We start from the raw sequence: 26,106 nt of genomic DNA on the forward strand, positions 1-26,106 counted from the left end.
ACGTAGAATCCTCTCTACTGTAATCTCTTTTTTAATGTTAAAACAATATGACATAATAAATTCAAATAAGAGCTATCCTGTTTTAACAAACTACAACAGATAAGATTTAAGATTTAATATTTTGGAATGCTAGAAAGTGTTATGCAACTTTGAACTTAAAGATTAGAGCGCTTAAGGATTATTTCTTCTAAATAGCATATCACTGTAAGTCATTTTCATCAGTTCCAAAAGTAAGATGGGAAGTAGAATACAGAATAGCACAGCTGTTATATTATTTCAATAAGATACGCTAAAATAATTGCACGTAAAGTCTAATATTAACCGCATAAACTCCAGTATTATACCCTCTCGTTCTAATGATATCTGCTTCTCTGTAAATCATAACACCAAAATTGTTCAGACAGTCTCCGTGATATTCTTTTATGTTGGCATATGCTGAAATTGTAAATAACGCATTTAGTATAGACATGAAATATATAGAACACTACTGGGTAGCTACCACCTACCTATCGAATCAAACAGTTTTTTTATGTTTCGGTTTTAGGGTATGTTAGTGCAGTTATAGGCAAAAAGTATTCAATAGGTTTACTCAATGGTTTTGTCCAAGCTCGCCTGGGTAAGTTAGGGTACCATCCACTATTCATATATTCTACCGCCAAACAGCAATAGTTAGCATTGATGTGATTAGTACTAAGTGAGCCAGTATTACTACAGGCACAAGGGACATAACGTTTCGCTCCCAAGGTTGGTGACGCAATGGTAATGTGAGGAATGGTTAATACTTCTTACAAAGTTTATGGGCGGTAGTGACCATTTGCTATCAGGTGGCACTTTTGTTCGTCCGTTTACCTATATCAGACAAACACCATCTATATTTATGTTTCTAAAGTATTTTTATATAGAACCAAACTTGCCTGCTTCCATCACTATTGTCGTATCATTAATTTTTGTCACATAAAAATCATCTTCTACAAAATGGTAATCGCTGACAATATTCGAACTGGGGTCGATAGGTTTAATATCTTGGTTTCTGGTAGTACCACTTCGCCTTGTAAAATTAAGTTTAACTGTTTCTATTTGGGATTTAATCCATGGAATATATGGAAAGAATTCTATGTAACATGATGGCAAACTACATCCAGGTCCAGATATACTGAGACCAATCTAGAATATAAAATGCGTTTCTGTTAGAACAGGTATTTCTAGTAACAGTACAATGATCAGCATGATATAGTAAGTGGTCACTACTATATAAAACAGGGGTTTTACTTGGTGGTGGTCGTATGATTTATTTAATGGACATAATAATGCTCATTCAATTTTCTTCTTGATAGTCTTCGTCCACGCGCTCTTCTTTCATAAATAATTCATGGATTTTATGCTGTTTTCAATATTAAGTTTTCATTCTTTGTATAGCAGCCAATTAATTGTATCAAATATTATAATTCTAATATAATTTCAAAGTTTTATGGAAAAACCAGTTCGATAATTAAAACAATAAGTTATCACGTTCTTACCAGAGCCATTATTCCTTTATAATTAGCAAACAACGCCATACCAGCATCAAACGTACACGTGCTATTTATTTCAGCGCCTTTGGTGCACAAGAAGTGACGTGGCCAAAGATATTTAAAATCCAACTGGAATTATACATATCTATTGTTAGAATACAACCTGTATGTGGACGTATTCATGACTAATTTTAACCACCGCGGAAGGTTTTAAGACGGAAGCCTACTGCGTGGAGCATAGGCACGAGTTTGTGCGCAAACACGGGTGCTCTCTATATTCCCACTCTTATAATCAAACGGGACGGCAGATTCGACCCAATCGAAGAGTTCAGTCGTAAGACCAATGGCTTCTTATACTTTCTGAAGTACGAGAAACCCAAAAACCTTTGAATGACCCGATCCAGGATTTGTCCCCAGAACCTTAGGATCAGCCATTTAGTTTAAGCTGACGTATAGAGCGTCCATTGTTACACTACCAGACTTATCGGAAGATAAAATAATCATCAAGTCCACCTTGATACGTTTTTTGTAACATCTCCTATTTCTTCATTTCTTTCTTCTATTTCACTTAATAGTATAAAATAGTTAAAAACTGTTAATGTATGTTACCTCCTCTCTTATGTAGAACTCCCTACATTTTTCTCTGTTCACTGGAATCATTCGGTAAGTAATATGTTCTAAAACATAATGTTCTGAAAAGATTTGTACTCGGTATATCTAAATCATGTTTACCTTCTACTAGGCGTTCTCGTTTATTGCCATCATTATTTAGTACATACATTTGTCTGTATTTTTAAAAAGTATTAAGTATCACAAATATTATAACTCATCACGTCGTATCAATATCTAATAGTAAGTTGTTTATTTGTCCCTCTATGATTGGAATTGGTTTTATTTGTAAATAATATATTCGAATTTCACTTACGATCTGTAAATCCCACGAAGTAATACTGTTTCCAGGAAATATTAAATATTGGCCATTTAACTGGTTTCACTGGAATAATTATACGTTTGATGAATGTAGCCTCTTATTATCACGCTTCATTTTTAGTGTCTTTGATGAACTCAATTTTAATTTCTGTATGCATAATACAGCGTTATAAAATATAAATGAAATGAATCTTTGTTACTGACTATTATTTTTCCATTATATTTATATTTTAAAGTGCTTTTTGTCATTGTAATCTATATCTAACAAGAAAATTAAAGTATACACTAGTGAACTTAACAAATTAAAGGACATCTTCTAACAAACACTTTATATCAGAGATGAGAATTTACCATTATTTAAACAAACAGTAGACATCAAAACTAATTTTCATGAATTTCTATGTTTCTTAAACATCAGAAAAACGTCTGATAGACAATCAACGATTTGTTTATTAAATGGTCTGTTTTGTAACAAAGATAATTTTAAAAACTTATAGTCTACTCCACTACTTATCTTGTTGAAATTTGTTGTTTTATGCTCAACCCAGCACATTAGATAACTGATAGATAAAAACTTACATTTGTGATCGCATTCTAGATAGACTAATGCAATTGTGTTTAAAGTGTCTCTCTCATATTCAGGATGTACTAAGTATTTAGTGACATTACAATTCCTCGGAAAGTCTTTCACGAGAAATGTCGCCCTGGCCATTTTTCTGAAAATAATCTTTTATTCTTTCTTTTGCATGGATTTTATTTTCAGAAATGGTTGATAATAGTCTATTGCAAGGATATGGTTTTTCCTTATAAATAAGGAATAATTTTTAATAAATTAAAAAGGTTAGCGTGCGTTGGAAAGCACGTTATTACAATGGTGCGTCACTGCGTTTGAACTTTTTTCGGTCGTGTCACATTGTCGTTGGAAATGACATTTGTCTTTGCGTAAACACAAATATTATACTGCGCAGTTACCATTTGGGAATTACGAGAATTGTGACAGCAGAACAGTTAATGATCTTTGGATAAAAAGTCTCCTATCCAATGTTTAAACGCTTTGCAATTAAAGTGGATATGTGTAAAGAGATTGCAGGAAAACAATAGGAAAGATCACAAACAAGTGAAATTTATAGTGATAACAATATTATAGGTACGTTACCTTATTACTTTACTATCAATTCTTGATATTTCATTTGCATTTGCTAAAGCTATTCCCTCAGCTATTAATACTATCCCAGTTACGGATTCCGTTCTTTCTATAAATTAATCCAAGTGTTATATTTTAACACTCCCAAAAAAATTGGGTAATATTTTTAGGGTTCATGTATATATGAGTTTCTTAATTTAATCATATATTTTAAATACTTCGATAAATTCGGATGTATCGGATATCGGAAGTAAAGGTATTATCCTAAGTGACACTAGCAATTTTTTCCTAAAACCATACATTTTGGTAGGCGTTTTTCTGAATATCCTAATTCAATATTTTTTTTTATGATTACGTCAAATAAGTAAGTAAATAAATGGTCTGCCTGTTTAAGGTCTGCGATTGCGTTAGGAGCTAGTGAATGGGTTAGTGAGATGTCAGTCGCGAGATATAATTAAGTCTCTTGGTTAGTGGATTAGTAAATTAAAATTTCTCAGTATAGGCGAATTAAATTTTATCATTGACTCCACAATTGTACATTTGTAGTGCATCAAGTTACTTGGTGGTAGGGCTTTGTGCAAGCCCGTCTGGGTAGGTTACCATCCACTCATCAAATATTCTAGTCAGTATTGTTGTGTTCCGGTTTGAAGGGTGAGTGAGCCAGTGTAACTACAGGCACAAGGGACAAAACATCTTAGTTCCCAAGGCTGGTGGCGCATTGGTGATGTAAGGAATGGTTAATGTTTCTTACAGCGCCATTGTCTATGGGCGGTGGTGACCACTTACCATCAGGTGGCCCATTTGCTCGTACGCTAATCGATAACATAAAAAAAGATCAAGTACCACTACTTACATTTTTTCTTTTTCGAAGTAGTAATAGCCTATACAAATATTAGAGCAGTCGTTTTAAAAATTATCATACTCAATGTAGTAAAAATGAGCAAAAAATAGTCATAGTTAGTCTTAAAGCTTTTCCTTTATATTAATCGTTAATGCACAAATGGAATTTACAGGAAGTGTCTTTAAAATAAAGAACAATATTTAAAATAAATTACGAAATATGTTTTACCTAGTTTTACTTTTAATATTCCAATCCAGGAATACTTTTGGGTTTCGCTGTACTTGATATGTTCAAAGTCACGATTGACCGTTGCATCGGTAATAATATCTAAAAAAAATTTTATGAAACTAAACATTTTTCATATAAATAACATAAATTATAAAACTAAGTATTATAATATATTTATGCCATTCGAAAAACATCATCATCGTCATCCTCCTGCCCTTATCACAATTTTACTCGGGGTCGGCGCAGCATGTCTTCTTCGTCCATACTTATCTGTCGGACGTCATCTCACAAGTAACATTATTTCTAACCATATCGTCTTTCACACAATCCATCCATCGTTTCTTTGATCATCCCCTACCTCTATATCCATCCACATCCATTCTCAAAACCTTTCTCACAACATGGTCCTCATTCCACCGCATAATATGCCCATACCATGACAGCCGGTTTCCAGATAGTATTATCACCATAGTATTACCACTACCCATTCATCATAAATTCTACCGTCACACAGCAATACTTAGTAGTACTCCGGCTTAAAAGGGGAGTAAGCTAGTGGGCCGAAAATACAGTTAATCGGGTAATCAGTAGAACAAACTAACACATATGTCTTGATAAGAACAAGATTCTTGTGTATACTATATTCCAGGACAAGCGATTCGATTCGCTTCGATTCCCGTTATTGCAAACGGTAATAGAATATACAAAAGATAGTTTTTTTATTGCTAATATTATAGCTTATTCCAATTGAAGAAAGATTTCAAATAAACATATGACAGATTTAATCCGTCTTAACAAGAACTTTATCGACATTCAAAATGCCTCTCTTCGTAAATATAAGAATATCATAGATTATTTAAGATTCCGACCAATTATATCGCGTATAATATCAAAGTCGTTTATTTGTCTTAACTCTGAGGTTGGAATAGGCTATGGTATCATTAATAATATGCTTAAATTTTGAGCTTCTCGGTAGACACCTACTTTTATAAAACTTGTTGTTCGTCCCGACTTCTTACGGGTGAAATAATAAAACTTCTGAAACCCGATCGCAATTTAACATACCATGTTCAACAGTCACTCTAATACACACAAAAAAAAAACAGTTACAGAGGAGGTCAATTACATTCTCACGTACAAAAGAATTACACATATATTCCGCATTTAAGGGGTCGGTCGTCGGTTATTTATAAAATTCCCTATATTTCTTGGGGTTCATACAAATTTATATACTATGGTAAAAGTTCACGCAGTGACTACAACATTCTTGTACGTGTCTATATTATTATGATTATAAACTATTCCGGTTTCCGATTTACCGGTCGTCGATTTCGTCGCGTGATTTCTACTCCTTCCCTCCTTAATCATAAGAGCTATAAACTTCACGAACATTTCAAGTATTCCACGATAAATAATATGATACTAGAATACTCAAGCTATACATATATATAAAAGCGAAATACCACTTGCTGATTAAGCACGAAATCTAATACCTACAAACATGAAATTTGGCTGGTAGGTTTCTTATAGAGTGTAGACATTCCCAAGGGGGTAAAACTTAGATTGGAAGTTTGTATTTTATAAATTTGACGCGGGTAAAGCCGCATGTTCAGCTAGTATTATATAAACACATATTACAATTGTACATACCAGTTATTAAAATAAATAAAACAACAAAATTATTCATCTTGTTCAAACTCAATTAATAATAACAGTTCCGTATGAGAACGATAATGTGACTGAAATAAACACACAGTATTGTAATTAACCCCATTAAGTACTTGTCTCATCATTCGCTATACTATCGTGGAGTTTCGCTTTGTAATCGTAACCTCCGTGTATAAATTCTCGACACTTAATACATTTTAGTGTCATTATTATTTATTTTAGTTTGATTGAACAGCGATCAAAGTTATAATCGTTTAATTTAAATTATTTTACCACCGTTTTGAAAAGTAGTTTCTACTTAAAAGAACTGGCAAAAAAACCTCAATAGTTCCTTCTCAGCATTATAATTCTAGAGTTTATGTCAATAAAGTAGAATTGATTGAACTGAAATTGACTATATCCGGCCCGGAAATTGTCAAATACTAAGTCCACCCTATTTATCTTTATTTTTTTTATTGCATAACATATCAATGTTTTTTTGACATGAGCATTAAATTTATAAATAGGCCAAGTTAAAAATGTGCTGCTTGAAGCTTCTATTACGACGCAATCCTCATGCACTTTACAAATTTTATTATGTACACATCAATGCGAGTCAAAGTTAAATATTTAATGACAATGATTGAACCTGGAAACAATTATAGTTTATGGTAATTCTATAGTTTTAGTAAACAATAACACAATTAGCAGGCTGAACTGGTTATATCACTAGTGGATCGCCCATTAACGCTGCGCCTATATTTAAAATATTTTCTAGAAATTTCGAAACCTTCGACAGGTTTTATTTAGATTTACTTTCATTTGAAACTGCAAGTCACGCATCTATATTAGGTGCCAAAATTATAAAACCTTATTTAAATGAAATTTTTATTGTCAAATAAAATATACATCAGTTCCGTTAGAATTGGAGTTTGTCGAAAACAATTTACTTTAATTTTTTTTACGTTTTTCATTTTTTTTTTTTATCTTATACAGCCTTAGTCTTCTCTAACCGGCCAGTAACTTTTCTCCGCCCTCTGAAATTAATTCGTGACAATTTAATAAAATGCCATCAAGAAACCTCTTTAATTTTCTGCACATCTACGGCTGGAGCTCAAAATGAGACCATGACCGATTTTTTATATGCAGCTTTCGCCCCATAACCACTGAGACAAAAATCGACTTACGCTATTAATATGTTGATAAGTCTTAGAGTGAAGACTGCGGAACAGAAAGTACGGAGTAGTGCGACTTCCAGACAGGTGGACCGATGAACTGGATAAGATGGTTGTCCACCTGTCTGGAGAACTCTCATAGCTTAGGCGCATCTCACGAGAGACGTGTCTGTGATCGCTTGAATTATTGTGGTATATAACAACTGTGTTAATTATATGAAGTTATATTGAAACGAGACGATAAAATTGTGGCAACCTAACTTCTACATACACATTCAAACAACATTTGTTTGGCACTGAAAACTTCGCCAGATGTGCGCTGACCTTAACTTTGACTAACTCATTTAACAAATGAAAATACTAAATAACAGGAGCTGGTCCTCTTTTTGTAAATTAGTCGAATAAAAAACTAAAAGAGCAACCGGAGACAATTGATGATAAATCACGACTGGACTCATTTTCATAAATCTTTTTTGTACTGTACGCATCGACATTAAAAATATAAAATTTTATAATTTATTCGTAAAATAAATTAATATTTATTTTAAATTAATTAGTAAAGTTAATGATACGAGTTACATCCAATGTTTCACAGATCATCTGTTTTCGAGAAATTTTCGATAAAGTTTAGGAGTTTCCCAGCTATCCATATAAACAGTCTTTATCCTTGCAACCACTCTCTTTTTTTTCTCACACCACACTGTTACCAATATTGGTAACAGTGTAGTGTGAGAAATAATATGTTATGTATCTTGTATTTACTCATTTACACATTTACTCTAGTTCACCCTACAAATAATGATCAAGCAGCAATTCTTGGTATTGTTGTGTTCCGGTTTGAAGAGTAAGTGAGCCAGTGTAACTACAGGCACAAGGGACATAACATCATAGTTTCCAAGGTTGGTGGTGCATTGGCGAAGTAAGGGACTGTTAATATTTCTAACAGCGCTATTGTCTATGGGTGGTGGTGACCACTTAACATCAGGTGGCCCATTTGCGGATCCGTCTACCCAATACATAAAAAGAAGCTTGGATAATCTATGATATTCATTATAGTTTTGCGAAAAATTGCGTTGCGTTTTAAAAACGTCGTCGAAGTTATTATCGGAACTTTCTCTTTTCCACTTTTCCTTTTGAAGTAAAAATAAAATGCATACAAGTAGTTAAGCGGAATAGTTTGTATTATAAATAAAGATAATAATGAATAATAAATAAATGAATATTGGACAACATCACATACATTACTCTGATCCCAATGTAAGTAACTAAAGCACTTGTGTTATGGAAAGTCGGAAGTAACGACGGTACCACAAACACCCATACCCAAGACAACATAGAAGACTAATGAACTTTTTCTACATCGACTCGGCCGGGAATCGAACCCGGGGCCTCGGATTGGCGTACCCTTGAAAACTGGTTTAAACACAGCTCGACCACGGAGGTCGTCAAAGATATGTTACAAGAAATGTTAGTTGTGCATGATATAGCTGAGCTATTAGAAAATTGCGTGCATACGTAAATCTAAGGTTTGATTATCTTTACTTCTTCTTAGATTGGAATAGACTAAGGTAGTATGAAGGTTGTTAATAAACTTCAAAAATTATAATAAAAATTTCTATTATATAAAAAGGTCATCTCTAACTTTTTTACTTTTTTTTAAATTAATTATAGTAACATTATTTTTTTTACTGACGGTACATTACAAGACTCGCCGGTAGACAAACGTGTAGGTGCAAATTACGTCAACTGTCATCAACACAAATGCTTTGTTGCCAAGCCGCTACTGTTAAGTTACATGTACTTATATGCAAAAGTGCAATTAAGCGAAATATTAAAAAAAGTTTTTTTTTTTTTTAAATAAAGCAGTGTATATAGTTTTTTTTATCTTATGTTTGGAGAAATTTTCACTTTTTTGCTCTCTTATCTTACTCAGTATACTTATAACTTTTAAATGTTATATATCAGGCGGACGAGCAAATAGGTCACCTGAGGGTAAGTAGTCACCATCGTACTACCAACCTATGGAACTAAAATTTTTCATCTTTGTGCCTGTAGTTACACTGGCTTACTCACCTTTCAAACCTGAACACTATATTGAGTATTGTTTGGTAAATGTACTACGAAACTTAATTTGTCTACGTAGTCGTATTTGTCTATAGTTCGTTGATCTGTTGACTAGTAATGCTTATTAGCATTACTAGTCAACCAGGGAAAGGATTGATCCCGAATGATTACTTAAAGATTAAAAGTTGCAATTTAAAATTATTTTCGGTACTTATTCATTAAATTAGTTTTGATTGATAACGCTTGTAGATTAATAAGATACAATGTCAGATGCAAAATAGAAAAAATACCCCAATTGATGACGAAGCGTGCGAAAATCTTTCATCGAAATATTTTGATGGCGGTTCATAAGCAATTTACGTAAATTGACTTTTTGTGCATGAGAAGGTACCCATTATAGTTAATTAGGTACGAATCGTTATCGGTTTTTTATAGAACCTTTTTTTTTTTTGCTAAAAGTATTCCAAAAAATTTGGTTGTGTCATTATCGTATATAGAGGTCGAAAAGGTTAAACAAAATTCAATAATAATAATAAACAATATTCAAATAATTGTTTCTCTTTTTGAATAAAAAAAATATATATATGACGGCGCGCTGATTTTGATTAATTTTAATGATAAAAATTACGAAATTATTATTTACGATTTTTAATAATGTTTTAGTTTTAGTTGATTATGTTATAATATTAAAAATATGAGCGGGTAACTGCGAATAGAGTAGTGAGTGTCGCCTCGAGGAAGAGCGGCCGGCATTCGTTTGACAGCTGCTGCACGAGGTGCACACGTGCTAATCTATTGGCTCTAATCCAATTATAATAAAGTGTTAATTGTGTGCCTTTTGTGCAAAAAATGTAGAACAATAAAACGATAAGACTTTATACAATACGAGTGTGCTTTTATTTTCAAATTCCTGCCGTTACAACGCCCACTATGGATAACGACACCCAGGATCGCTATGAGGTTCCTTCTGACGCTCCTTTATATATAATAAATTTTATTTCTGTCCTAATCTCACTACTGAAAAAAAAAATCCGAAAATTCAAATAAATTTTGGAACAGCTTTTCAATTATTTCCTTGAGATGAGAAGTCACAGCCCTAAAATGGGAACATTCCATATCAATTAAAGTTTACTTTACAACATGATTGAAGTTTTTGATTGGGCAAAGAAAAACAAGCTAATCATCTGCTTTAACCTTGTCAAAATAATGTCAATTTAAAATGGTCCTTACCTTTCTATATACTTGAAAATGTTTCTTGAAATTTTTACAACCATCGATGTCATAGACGGGTCAATTTGAATTGGTTACCATCATCCTATAATAGATAAGAATTATCAGATTATCTTAAAGTATCGTTTCGAAAATTTTAATCTTATTCTTCAGAACATAAGATACATTTTCGTTTGATTTATAAAAATATTACACTTCAAATAATCCCTATAATAGTTTCATTTCGATACGCAAACTTATCTCGGTTAGACGAGGCATTTTCTTTTGTTTGAACTTATACAAAAGATAATAGACTTTATTGTGATTAAACAAGAGTGATTTTCATATATCGACTATCTAGATATATTTTAAAAGATTTTTTGTGTTTTTAAAAAAGTTGATTTCTTTTTGAATTTGTTTGAAAGAGACGTTCGTTTTTCATTGAACTAATCATGTTTCTGGGTATTAAGGACTTCAGTTATATAATGTTTATTCTCATGACACTGTTACTGATTTTCATTTATCTGCAAATGTGTGACTTCGTGATGGGAAGACTTGTATTGAAAATATTCAGTAAGTACATTTTAATACCGAACCTATAACCATTATAATAATATTCACTTGGTGTTTTGGACTGCCTGGGTCGACACCATCCTCTCATCATTTATTCTACGGCCAAACAGCATGCTTAGTATTATTGGGTCTTGGTTTGAAAGGACGTTAAATCTTAGTTCCTAAGGGTAGTGGCACATGGACGTTACTACAATATATGGTTACTATTTTTCAAAAAGCTAATGTCTATAGACGATTTTGACTACGAACCATTAGGTGGACCATTTGTTAATCTTCCTATTTTATGTAAAAAAAAAAACTATATGTACAACAGATTTACTCCTGTGTGTTAATATATAGTTTTGTGTTCGATTTTTGAAAATCCAATATGAAAACATTTTTGTTTTCTAGATTGTTAATATAGTTCGATAAAGTATCAGAATAATCTCGATCTGAATGTGTGAAATTGGGTGAGTGTGCGTATTGTGTGTATACATTGACTTTTCCCTCACACATGTATATAACGATTAATTGATAATATTGTCTACAAGACAATTTAATCCGACGCCTGATATGAATCTTACACATACTTAGCCAATACCACTTTACCAATATCATCTCTACCCAAGTCTACTACGATTTTATCTGTATATTTTTTTAAAATATATAAACAGAGACACACGAATGTCAAATATCGTATCGAAAATATAATCAACCAGTATAATACCAGTTAGTTAGTCGCGTACATTGTAGTCTGTAGTCGGGTTAAATGAGGACTCCACTGAAGTTTCAACGGTGAAGTATGTCACGGAAACAGTGTAAAAGGTGCAATAAGATTATTGATGTTTACTGATGTGTTATTTTTTCGTTCTTATTCATACGAAGCTTGTAGGGTAGTATTTATTGATGACTTTATTTTATGATTATTATCAAAACGACATCCGATTAGTAAGATAATCCCATAAACAGTTACATTTATGTATTAATATTTTTCATTATCATTACACTAATACTAGATGTTGAAAAAGAGTAACTACTGAGTTTCTTGCCGGTTCTTCTCGGTAGAATCTACATTCCGAACCGGTGGTAGCTTTAGTTTAAATAGTTTGTTAAATGACGATTCAAAAGTGCTTGTAAAAAAAGCCTACTTGAATAAAGTAGATTTTGATTAGGTAATTAATAGTTAGACTACGAGTTTTACGAGTTACGAGATTAAGAAAGAAATATAAGGCTTTTTATTTTTTTTATTATTATAATATTTTTAAGATTACCGATGTCTATGTGCGGTGGTGACCACTTACCATGATGTTGTACGTTATAAAATAAAATAAAAAATTAAAAAGGCAAAGACTACATTAAATATTAATTTCATAAAATCATCAATAGTTCGACGTTTGTTGTGAGACGAGTGTGCGTCGGTTGACGATTCTCGAAAAAATCTAACCACAAGAATACTATTAGTATTAATTAATTTATTATCAAATCTGTCATGAGTAACAGATTGATAGTATTATCAGTTCCGTGGCGATATTTCGATAACAGTACACTGAAAACACATTCGGTTAGTCTTTATAATTAGCCCTTAAGATGGACTTCCTTATACTCTTAGCGCCCTTTCTGTTATTAGTGGCTATGTACGGATTGTCGTGTGTGTGTTTACAGTGTTGTGAAATATTTGGTAAGTACCTCGTCATAATGTCAACCAGTTTGATTATTTCTATATGTCAAAATTTTGACGTTACCGATTCGCAATGTTTATTCTGCGAATTTATTATGAATGGCCTTTACTGTGTTTGTTGATTTTTTTTATTGTTTTCTAAGTGGAGTGTTTTGTATTTAATAAAGAGAGATGTATTAATATTTAAAAAAAAAATCAATTCTGATATGGTAACTATACATTATAAAGCAGATCCTCATTAATATTTTATGTTATTTATATTTTATATTATTTGATAAATTTATTGAAGTATGGTAGTTTTAAATGCCTTTTAATTTTGTTAGTGCTTTTTTTGTAATAACGTACGTAGGGTCTTCCTACCTGGCCTAGGTCAGGATGGGTCCGGGCATCGAGGTTATCCTCCTTACTCGGATGTATCCTCAGAGATGGCTTCAGCTATCTGGTCAATTTGTTTTTACCTAGAAGATCAAGCCAGTGAGTATGTTTATGTTCGCAATTAATGTTGCATCCTAAAATTAACCTGAAACATAAGTTTTATTTTGTTGATAACAGATGGCACTATTTTCACCTAATAACTATAGCGCCATCTAGCGAGGAGTGGCGACACTACGTGACATAAAATTTTCCATCCTTAATATATAGATGTCGCTGTATAAGAATTATCGTAAACAGTATATTATGTTATAGGTTTATATAAATAATGACAATCGATTATTGCTATCGACACATGTCTCGATACTTGAAATCTAGTTATAACACTTGAGATGGTTCATTAAGAATGCGATTATTACTAAAACCTATATACCTATAGAGGACCGGATTCAAAATCAAAATATAATTTAATCAAGTAGGCTCTTACAAGCACTTTTGAATCGTCATTCAACAAAGTCCCTAATTACTCAGTTGGCGTTTTGAATAATTAAAACAAAGTCAAAGTCAAAAATCTTTATTCAATATAGAAGTGTTTATTACACTTGCTTATTGATAGTCAAAATAATAATAAATAATCTATCACCGGTTCGGAATTTAACACCTCGGCCTGAGAAGAACCTGCGAAAGAAACTGAGAGGGATATATTTTTTCTATTTTCAAAATACATTTTATACTTCCTTGAAATATTTGATAATATATTTTTTAAATCTGAATTTTTTAATGTGGCACCTCTTGTAGAGGCATCGTGGCTGAAATCTCAGTTGCCCTATCCTTATCCGGCCCTGCGTATATATATAATTGTATTTATGTTATTACGTTTATATACATATATGTTATTTACGTTTGCAAATAAAACGATTAATATCGTCTAGGCAACATATGATATTATTGTTGTCATATTGAGACTTGACTTGATGTATTGGCGTCTGTCAAGTGAATATCGATGTTGTAAATGCAATTTAATCGAATATAAAAGATAATAGAGGTCATTCACCTTTGCAGCGATTCTTAGCTTTTCATAATTCTATTACAGTCGTTTAAGTTTTTCATATAATTATATTGTTAAGAACTAATGGAGAAAATGAAACAGTTTCTAGGACAGTAAACGCCTATACATCATCATCACAACAATTACTTAGCTATTACTTGGTGGTAGGGCTTTGTGCAAGCGCGTCTGGGTAGGTACCACCCACTCATCAGATATTCTACCGCCAAATAACAGTACTCTGTATTGTTGTGTTCCGGCTAGAAGGGTGAGTGAGCCAGTGTAATCACAGGCACGAGGGACATAACATCTTAGTTCCTGAGGTTGGTGGCGCATAGGTGATGTAATAATGGGTTAATATTTCTTACAACGCCTTTGTCTATGGGCGGTGGTGACCACTTACCATCGGGTGGCCCATATGCTCGTCCGCCAACCAATGCCATAAAAAAAAAATATATTAACCATTATTAATAATATTAACTATTCCTTACATCGCCAATGCGCCACCAACCATGGGAACAATATGTTTTGTATCTTGTGAATCACCGGCTTACTCACCTTTCATACCAAAACACAACAATACTGTTTGACGGTCGAATATCTGAGGAGTGCGTGGTACCTACCCAGACGAGCTTCCAAAAACCCCTACCATAATGTTTTGAAAATGATAAAATAATTTTGAAAGCGTATTATTGTTTCAATGGCAAAGGAAATTTATCATTAGTATCGTCGAGTTTACTGAAATAAATTATAATAAAATAATATTTTATTATAATTTATTTAAGTATTATTTAATTAGGCGGTTAAGGGTTCAACCTAGGCAAGGAACACCTAATTTTCATGTGCTTAGTATGTGGGTTAATTTCATCTTCTTGCGAGGCCTTGAACCTGCAGGTGTCTGAGAAACACATATAGTCGGACGAATTCAGTGCAATAATCTCTCTCTTCTCCACGAAAAGAGAGTGTTACTTTACCTACATTGATAATAAATTATATGCTTTTGTCATTTCGGAGTAAGTCTCAATTTCAAATATAAGGATTTTTTATTGTGATACAAAACTCAAAACACTCCTTGTAAAACTGGAGTTTTACAAGGAGTGTTTTGAGTTTTGAACCCTCGGACCAGATTACGAAAATAAAATAGGGGTCTTTATACGATTATCGTATCTTAGTACTCAGACGATGGCTATCTGTCTAATTATAATTAATTTATTTAAATAATCTTCAGTAGCTGCGAACATAATCAGACAAATACTAAATTTAAAAAAATATATGATGTCATACTTATTAGAAGAAAAAATTAAATAAAAAAACAAAAATAAAATAATAAAATTATTAATTGCTTCTCTTTAATAATTTTTTTTTTATTTTATCTAGCAAGAAAACATTACCTTCATAATTCTATTTGTTTTTTATTTTTAAGAACAATTTTATAAAATAATAATAATTCAATTAAGAACTGCTGGTAACACATATATATCTTTATTTGAATTTGGAACTTAAGTATCTATATTATCTATTAATGTTAAAAAGAGGAAAGATTTGTTTGTCTGCAATCGATAAATACTAATTGACGAATCAAATTTTATATTTTATATAATAAAGACTATATTTTATTTCAATACTAATGATTCTTATAGTCACAAGCTGAATTCCTCGTAGGCAAAGCTGCGGGCACAGTAAATAGTATTTCTATTTTTACAAGCTATTACTGATCTACGTACATGTGTGGGTCCAATCTTAGAGTTAAATTTTTAACCAGGTCCCAACAAATATTATTGTTACTTATCAATGTGATTGAATATACATAATTTATTGTATATGTTAGAAGACACACTACATAATAATTATTTAAAAAAAAATCTTAACTGCAAGTAATCAATAATAATTACAATGGAAAGCATTTTTTTTATCAATGTCCTTGTGCAAAACACCCGGAATCCACGGCGAAGTAACAGTGTATTGACTATTGAGATAAAAAAATTTATTATGTCTAAATTTCACAATGAAGTGCTCCAAAAACTGTAGAAATCTACGTCTAAGTTAAAAGGCTTATGATCATGAAAAGCACCGAAAATCTTACTTATCTAGGATGATAAGGCAGCTCAGCACGCGATCAGCGGTGATGTTGGACGCATGGTGATCGCGTGGCGACTTCAAAGATTGTTACCCTCCCGCGTTGACAGCTGTCAATGAACAGAAATAAATATTATAATATTTATTTTATCTGTTATTACATTTAAAGTTATTATGCTAAGAACCGAACGAGGATTTACTTTCGTGAAATAATTATTTTTCTTTCCTAAATGTAATTTGATTATGAGTGTTTTTAATTTGTTTTTTTTTTTTAATTATTTTAAGGGCTTTGTGTTATATTTGTCCTTATATATTCACGAGTCGAGATTGTCAGACATAAATCTTAACCCATAATAACGGGATCAAGCCCGAAAAAGTATCGTTGGTATTTCACGTTAATAATGAGGCTGAACATGTGTACCTGCATTGTAGCAACGTGGTGACATAAGCTTCAAACCTTCTTCTCAAATGGAGAGGGGACTATAGCCCAGCTGTGGGATATTTATAAGCTGGTACTTTAGTTTTATGCACTTCTATCAGCACTGTGGTCGAAATACCGAGATAACCAATTTATTGTTTTTAATGATTCGAGAAAAACATGTTGGTATTATAATTTGTGTGTTCCAAATGATTTATTTCTACTCTTTTTGAACATATTTTTTTGACTCTTCCGAACCTTTTCGTGTTGATAAACTATGAAATGCGAGTAGGGTATGGTACAATTTTTTTTTTATTATTGTGCAATCGTTTAATTAATTCGTCTCGAGGAGCATCATATTTATACTTAAATTATCCTACCGCTGATTGTTTTTATTAAATTTTCTTCAATTATATGTAGGCGGACGGACAAATCAGCCATCTTATGATAATTGGTTTCCAACACTAATAGACATTGGCGCTGTAAGAAATTACATAAAGCGCACCTTACATATCCAATCGCCACCAACCTTTGAAACTAAGATGTTATGTCCCTTGTGCCTGTAGTTACGCTGGCTCACTCACCCTTAAAACCAGAACACAACAATACCTAATACTACTGTTTGGCTAGAATATATTATGATGAGTGGGCGGTACTTAGCCAGACGGATTTGCATAAAACCCGTAGTCCACACCACACACTTTAATCTATAAATGCATAGTAATAATCGTGTAATAGAGATGTAAAACCCTCACATATTACGTACCTGCACTGGTGACCAGCTAAAGGGTTAATTTTTCGTCCAGACAATTAGAATTGCAATGATTTAAAAGACCCTTGAAGTATTGCCAGCGGTCTTATAAAGCGCTCAAGATTGTTAATGTCAATTTGATCTAGTTTTACATTTAAATAAGTTTGTTACGTATACAATTCTTATATAATAAAGAATAACATGCCTTCGATATAACAATAAGTTAAAAGCAACACGTCTTATAAATAATAAAGTGGATTCACTGTTGTACTTGTTAAATCGCTTAGAGGTGTGATAGCGGCGTTGCAAAGCAATCTGTTGACGTGTATAAGGAAAATGTTGAATAAATGCATATTTCAATATGAGTTTATTTTTAAATTATTGCCAATAAATGCTTGCATAGTTACACAACGCTTGGACTTGTTTCTAAATTTATCATCAATCTGTCATCATAAATTTTGATGATTGATGAGTGAAGGAATGCATGAAATAATGAACTAGTGTCTGTAAATTTCACACTTCTGGGCTAAGGCCTCCTGTCTCTTTTGAGGAGAAGGTTAGGAGCATATTGCACCACGCTGCTCCAATGCGGGTTGACAAATTAGACACATGTAAGTTTCCTCATGATGGTTTTATTCACCGCCGAGCACGAGATGAATTGTAAACTAAAATTAAGCACATGAAAATTCAGCGGTGCATGCCTGGGTTTGAACCCGTAATCTACGGTTAAGATGTTAACGCATTCTAAGCACAAGACCATCTCGGCTGACTATTGAACTAGTGTCTAGTAATACTTAATATATTATTCTTTCTGAGTCGATTGGTTGATCAACCGTATATCAATACATTGGTTTGTGGGTAATTTTTGTATTTCAAAATAACTGTTGTGCACAAAGAGTTAATTTGTAATAATAAATGTAATAATCACAAAAATAATAATCTAGAGAGTAAATGAGGAAGTCATTTCTGACTGTTTGGCATCAATGAGGTTTGATAATGAATTCAAGTCTGGTTCTGGATTTTTATCTCGACTTGATAACACCAAAGTTTGCTCGCAACCAACAGTGCGCGAGTACGACTCGTACTTGGTTTATTTTTTACCTCTCAATAGGTAGTTGTCTCTATATCTTGTGCAAAAGAGGTCTAAGACAGTCTCGAAGTCATCGCAACGTATGTCTTGACGTCCTAACGACTGCCTTAGCTGACCTTGAGCTTAGTAGGAGACTTTTATCCGTGCCATCTGCATGTACCCCACTTTTTTTCTTTTACAAGCCTTTCTGCGTTTTACGGTTAAGATTCAAGTATTCCATCCAAGTAAATATAAAAACTAAATAAAGCTATATCTATGTCAAATGAAAACAATCGAGTCAATTAGTTGATAAGAATTATTTTTTATTTATAATTTAATTCGGCTGTTATCTGATCATTATTTATAAAAAGATCACAGTGATAATCCCCGTCGAATCTACCGGAAAATCTATTGTGACGTAATTAAAAACGCGAACTTCTGTCATAAAAAAACAATAAACAATTAATTTTTTACTAATTTAAATTTTTTTATATATCGAACTGTAGCGTGAGAAATAGTTACCTTCAACGAGTAATATTTTGTGGATGATATTCAGGATAACAAATATGACAATTCTTTTGTCTTCTGTAGTTAGAATTCATTGATTTTTATGAAGGATACATAAATATATGTATATGATTATAACACCATTTAACTGTTAAAAAATACCATTTGTCGTATCTCCACGATTTGAAAACATTCCGAGAGCCACCACAGCTAGCAAGTATCAGAATACTTGGAGCCGATATTTCAAGCCTTGTTCATTTCCGCGGTCAATTGGAAGGCAAAGCCAAATTGGCATCATAAAATCACGGTGTGCTCAGCAAGGAAATACAGTATTTCACGTCGAACCATCGTCTAAGACTATACAAGGCGCAACATCAGGCCGCTATCGGCCTCACATGGAGTACTGCTCTCACCTCTGGGCAGGAGCTCCCCAGTATCAGTCACATGAATTTGACCGTATCCAACGTAGAGCAGCTTAAATTATCGACGATCAAGCCCTTTCCGATCTGCTGAGCTTTGACTTAGCCCTTTGACTAGATATGTTGGATCACTCTGCATCTTCTACGGAATTTATCACTGGGAATGTTTGGATTAATCCCGGCTGATGAATTTCACCGTCGGATATCTCGTCAAAATTCTAAGTTCACCCACCTAGATGTCTCAGATTGACAGAATCATAAGTTTTATATTTTGTTTTGGAATGTGGTCTTCTAATCACTACGAAATCACGGCATGTATATGGATTATGATTATATCGATAACATGTTGACAATTATGACGTGTTCGTGATTTGTTGCAAATAAAAAATGACAAAGCGTCATAGTTATCAATCACGGATAGGTTTTAGTAATTATTAAATAATTAAAATTACTAGATACTTATCTAGGTATTAATTATAACTTATTGTCACCCGTGCATTAATTAGCGCAGAATTTTTTCGTTCAGTTTCCAATGATGCGTATGTACACTAATATTCTTAACTCTCAACCTCTATTTTACCCCTCCAGTTTCTAAAACGCAGGTTAAAACCAGCTTAGCTAATTCCGCTGTATATTTGAACACACAATTATAACGCCATCACATGCAACTGTTATTTAGATTTTTTTTTATGTAATAGGTAGGCGGACGTGCAATAGCCCTGATTGTAATAACCATTCCTTACATTACACCAATGCGCCACCAACCTTGGGAGCTAAGATGTTATGTCCATTGTACCTGTAGTTACACTGGCTCATTTAAACTTCAAACCGGAACACGACAATATTATACTAAGTATTGCTGTTTAGCGGTAGATTATCTGATGAGTAGGTGGTACCAACCCAGACGAACCTTACATCAAGTAAAGATTAAGCTCACAATAATACATCATTTATCATTACATATTTTTATCCCTTGAGGGGACAATTCATATCAATGGATTACAGTATGGAAATCTAAAGAAATCTTATAATTATAAACAACTATTAAAAGAATAGGATATGAATGATTAGAGAACGTACGAGTTTACATACTAGTCGATCTTACCCCCTAGGGGCGCCAATAGATTAAGTTAAAAAATCGTAAATATATCTGTTTTGTAATTACCGATCAATTGATTATACTAAGATAAGAATTTGTTATGTATGCTATTTTGAAAACGCAAAAGTGATATGATATTAATCTCAGATGCAATCACTGACTCGTATATATGATTTATCGTTGCAGTGATGTAAGAGTTGTCAGTTGAATATTGAGTGACAGAGATAGGTTCGACTAGTTAAAAATATAAGGCTGTTCGTATGCGCGTCTTTATCCGCAAGCACAAAAAAAAAGAAGATAATGTTGCCATCTTATATATATCTAAAAATAAGTTACGCCTATATAATTCAAATTGTATAATGATTATCTAATTTCATTATTGTAAGGAATGTCACGGGGTGACCATTTAATTTTCGCCTTGAAGAGTCAGGATGAATAATATAATGAATAACCAATTTTATAACTATATAATACGAAATTAAATGACTAAGTCTGTTTATGTATGTATTTTCACTTCACCGTATGTGGTCACCATCGCTCATGAACAAGCCGTAAGTAACATTAATCATTTCATACCTTGGAAGCTACGACGTTGTGTCCCTTGTGCCTGTAATTACACTGTCTCACTCATATTTCAAATCGGAGCACAATACTGCTTAGTATTGCAACTTGGCGTTACTTTATATGGTGACTGGGTGGTATGTCCATATTTCTATTGTTATTTATTATTATATCGGATAAACATATATGGCAGGTATTATGGTGAACATGATGGGAACTTGAGTAGCAATATTTAATGTCTTTGTTGATACTAATAGCTGTAGAGTGAAGTTGATAATTGTCTATGTCTAAATCAAATTGCTTATGATTAGGCTAAAAAAAGGTTATATAAGAGTCTATGCTCGGGTAAATAGTAACTTAACAAGACTCAAGAACTCAAGTGTTATATTTACACAATAATTAGTTTAGATGTCTGCCTCCACTGGGAGCCCTTGTTTGCTGTTGTCGAATTAGTTCATTTGACTTTGATTAGCGTTTCAAAATCTGTAGGTTAATGTTTATAAATTTTAACGAAATAAATACACTAATATTTTTGTTTATAATTCATCTAGTCTTTGGTTGTTACGTAAAATGAAATTATTTTTTTATACACCGACCTGCATTGGAGTATGGTGGTGTGTAATCTTGTTGTGTACACAGATCTATGAAAACATATTTACTAGTATTAGATTTATATTTATGTATCTGTATGCATTTATGTATCTGTCATCTCGAGTTGTCAACGCGAAAGCGCGGGAAAATACGATGTATATAAATTGGCGGCGGTAAAGACGGTGTATATTACTTAGACACTGGAGTCCGATACCGAACTAAATTAAACCAAAATTTTGCTTCAAAAACTAGTATAATCTCGAATTTTTGATTTTGATTTTTTGATCTAATTACAACTTGTCTCGTTGGCATAAGTAATTGAAAAAGTACAAAAAATCATAGCACACTCTAAAAATATTATCCGTGTAAGTTAAGTTTTAGATCGCGTTCGCGTGAACATTGTTCGGTAGAAATCCTAGGCGCGAACATCATCCCCGCCATTTTTTAATAAATTCAAATATATCATCGTATTGACGGTATCAATTTATACGACTATATGCACCATAAGGACCACACAACAATAATAAAGATTTAAAACATACTTCCTAACTTTAAAATAACTTATTTTTTTTCTCTACTTTGCTTTTTTACTCATTATTTATCATGCTTTGTTCGTGTAATAAAATCAACTGCGTCGTGGTAAAGTGACGTCAAGTCGTATAGCTCATGAATTAACAGAACATTTACATTGAACATACATTTTTCTTGATGGCTGTTATTAAAATAACATTAGTCTTGTAATGATAATTTTTCACTACCTAATGAAAATTTAGTTTGTAGTACAGCGATTTCATGTTGAATTATAGTTTTAAATTACTTGATACTATGAGAAAAAAAAATTCTTTTGATGAGAGTTCAAATAGATAAAATCAAAAATATATGCACCATTGCTGACTTTTTTGTAGATTTTGTTTGGGGTTTAAATTCTGTAGTATATTATTTTGATCTGTCTCGTAGGGTTCAGTCAGCATTTGCAAAGTAAGCGCAAAAAATGTGTTTATTCATTCATGAGATTAGAAACGTCTAAAATGATAAATCTTCCTCTTGAATCAGTATATCTATTAAAAAAAACCGCATCAAAATCCGTTTGCGTAGTTTTAAATATCGAAGCATACATAGGGACACTTAGATAGCGGGAAGCGACTTTGTTTTATACTACATATGTACATAGGTACCTAGTTACTGAATTAAATTGTTTTTATAACAATCATAATAACGTAAAGGCCTTTGGATATATTTTAATAATTTAAATATTTTTATCAATATGACGCGTGTTTATCCATGAATGTTTGTAGTAAGTTTTTCAACATTTATATTAACCGTGTAAATATATTGTGTACATAGTCCCTTAACCCTGCCCTTACACTAAGGTTATTACGATGATAAATAGACACAACCTTCCCAAAGGATCAAGTTATAACAGTGTATTATGTTTTCTTGTGTAAGATTTAGTATGTGTGATTTGTAAATATTTTCGAAGCGGTTATGATAAAATATTTCATAATTTAAATAAATGATGTTAAACGATTCGATAAGGAAGTAAGTTTACAGTTATAGATAATGAATGATAACATTTATGAGGATTTGTATCAGAGGTGTGTCTTTATAAGAGGTACTAGTAGATTATTTTTTTGCAGCTTGTATTATTGGTGCGTTAGTATGTTCACAGAAGTTACTTGAACTCTAGGTGTTATGTTTGAAATAATTCAATGTCACTCTATGGTCGTCATGGTGCGTATTACTTATCCTATTATTTGGTACAAGTAAAAAGTAGTACAATGATATATTTGAATGTAATTCGTTGCATTTTTAAAGTATAAAAATAAACTAAAGTAACCTGTTATCGTCCACTGTTGGGTAAAGGCTTTCTGTCCCGTTTGAAGGAGAGATTTCGACCTTTTTTACCAAGTTGCTCTAAAGCTGGTTACATACATATGGTAGATTCTCAACTACGTGCAGATTTACGATGTTTTCCTTTATGACGAGATGAATTATAAATACAAATTAAGCACATAAATTCAGTGGTGACAGTCCCCGGCTTGAACGCAGAATCATCGGTCAAGATTCACGCCTTGTAACTGTTGGGCCATCACGACTCTAGTGCTGGAAAATTTTATTCGTCGGTTCGATAACCTACAGAATTATTTAATAAGACAAGGTTATACGATTTTTTTCATAGGATATTAAATACAATGAAATTATATTTATCTTTTTGCTCGATAGAGACGTATTACTTTTTTTTTTAAATTGAACTTTAGCAAAAACCTTTATGAGGGGAATATTATAAAATATAGTTATAAAAAATATGTATCCATTTTACAATGTATATTTATGTGTATGTGTATGTATTTATATGTATGTATCTTCTACAAATAGTAGTAATAATGTAAAAAATCTTTATTTCATTTTATTATTTTTTTCTATTTTATATTATTTTTAATAGTTGTTACCATTGTTATGTGTAAATGTACTAATCACGTATAGTTAAAGTTTCATTTAAGTCTTTATGTTATAACTGTTTTCATACTTGGATGCGGTACCCGAAAATACAAATACTTAATGTATCCATTACTTTTAAAATCCGATGGGACGATCAGCGAATAATATTACCTACATATATAATTGTATTTATCTAACAATATTGTGTTTTTAAATGTTGAAAAAGAGTAACTACTGAATTTCTTGCCGGTTCTTCTCGGTAGAATCTACATTGGGAACCCGTGGTAACTTCACTTAACGATTCAAAAGTGCTTGTAAAAGCCTATTTGAATAAAGTATATTTTGATTTGATTTGATTTTAATAGGCTTTACCTCAAAGATTCAATTAAGGCGGAAATTGGGAATTGCATCACGTGTTAAACGGTACCGTCTTATTTAAGGCTCATTTGGAAAGGTTTACTTCTAGTACTATACTTGTAAAACCATATACCTAAAACATATTTGCCGTTACGTATTAAAAAATCGAACATTTTTTTAAAATTATTAATTGATATTTAACATTTAAAATATCTAATCAGTTATTTTAGGACTCATTGCGAGCCTTGCGACCTAAAAAAAAAAGAAAAAATATGTTTTAATATAATATGAAAAAGTTTTATTGAAAATCATTGAATTATAGTTCTTAATTTATTATTATTATGAAGTGTATACGTCATGAAAATCTATTTTAAACGATGATATCAATGAATCTAACTGATAATAACGAATTGTTTTAAAATAGACTGAATGACAAGAGAAAATATTAATATCGAGATAATAAGTGATAGTGTAACCGCTTCATTATGAATAAAATATTGTGTAATTTCATATATAAATCTGTTAATTTTGTTGGAAGTTGCATGATTCAATTTTAATCGCTCATTACTCACGATACTAATTACTTGGCGCTTGGTAGGGCTTTGTGCAAGCCCGCTTGGGTACGTACCACCCACTCATTCTACCGCCAAACAGCTCTACTCAGCATTTTTTGTTACGAATCAAAGGGTGAGTGAGCCAATGTAACAACAGGTACAAGGGATATAACATCTAAGTTCCCAAGGTTGCGCATTGGTGATGTAAGGAATGGTTAATATTTCTTACAGCACCATTGTCTTTGGGCAGTGGTGACTACTTACATCAGGTAAACGTTTGCCGTATATCATAAAAGAGGTCATCGTCATATAATTTCCTTTATATAGGTGATAAAAAATATTAACCCTTTCAACAGAACAAAGAGGAAACACGAAGGGCACTATTGTGAAATGCGAAAAATTTATGACACTGATTAAAATATTATTTTTGAGAATGATAACCCCAAAAATGTTTGGTTATCTTGTGCTGGAAACCGTAATAAACAAATATTTGTCATTCGATTTAGAGATTGAGCAAATAGTTCTTTCTCATTTCCGACTAAGCCTTAAACTAACTGACGTTTGCAGTATGACGTATGTATATTAGCCTTGACATAACATTCGGTATGTTTTTAATTATATTGAGAAACGTTGAAATTTGTGTTTCAATGTTCAGTTCAGATCTATTATAACTCGAAGAATATATGTATGTATATAATATGTCACCAGATGAAACTTCATTACTTCTATCCGAACTGTTTTTTTATGCTATCGGTAGGCGGACGAGTAGTACGACGACGAGTCAGTAGGCGGAAGAGGGCTACCTGATGGTAAGTGGTCACCACCGCCCATAGACAATGGTGCTGTAAAAAAATATTAACCATTCCTTA

General features: G+C 32.4%; 1 protein-coding gene across 1 annotated transcript in view; it reads left to right on the plus strand.

Moving 5' to 3' along the window:
- Nucleotides 1-12,883: 12,883 nt before the first annotated feature.
- LOC125072694 overlaps nucleotides 12,884-26,106 on the plus strand; it is a 54,220-nt gene continuing 40,997 nt past the window's right edge. The window contains exon 1 of the mRNA XM_047683364.1: nucleotides 12,884-12,979. Within this exon, the coding sequence (XP_047539320.1) occupies nucleotides 12,889-12,979 (91 nt within the window). The 5' untranslated portion in view covers nucleotides 12,884-12,888. The remainder of the gene's footprint in view (nucleotides 12,980-26,106) is intronic.

The sequence above is a fragment of the Vanessa atalanta genome, chromosome 22, assembly GCF_905147765.1.
Source record: "Vanessa atalanta chromosome 22, ilVanAtal1.2, whole genome shotgun sequence".
NCBI lineage: Eukaryota > Metazoa > Arthropoda > Insecta > Lepidoptera > Nymphalidae > Vanessa > Vanessa atalanta.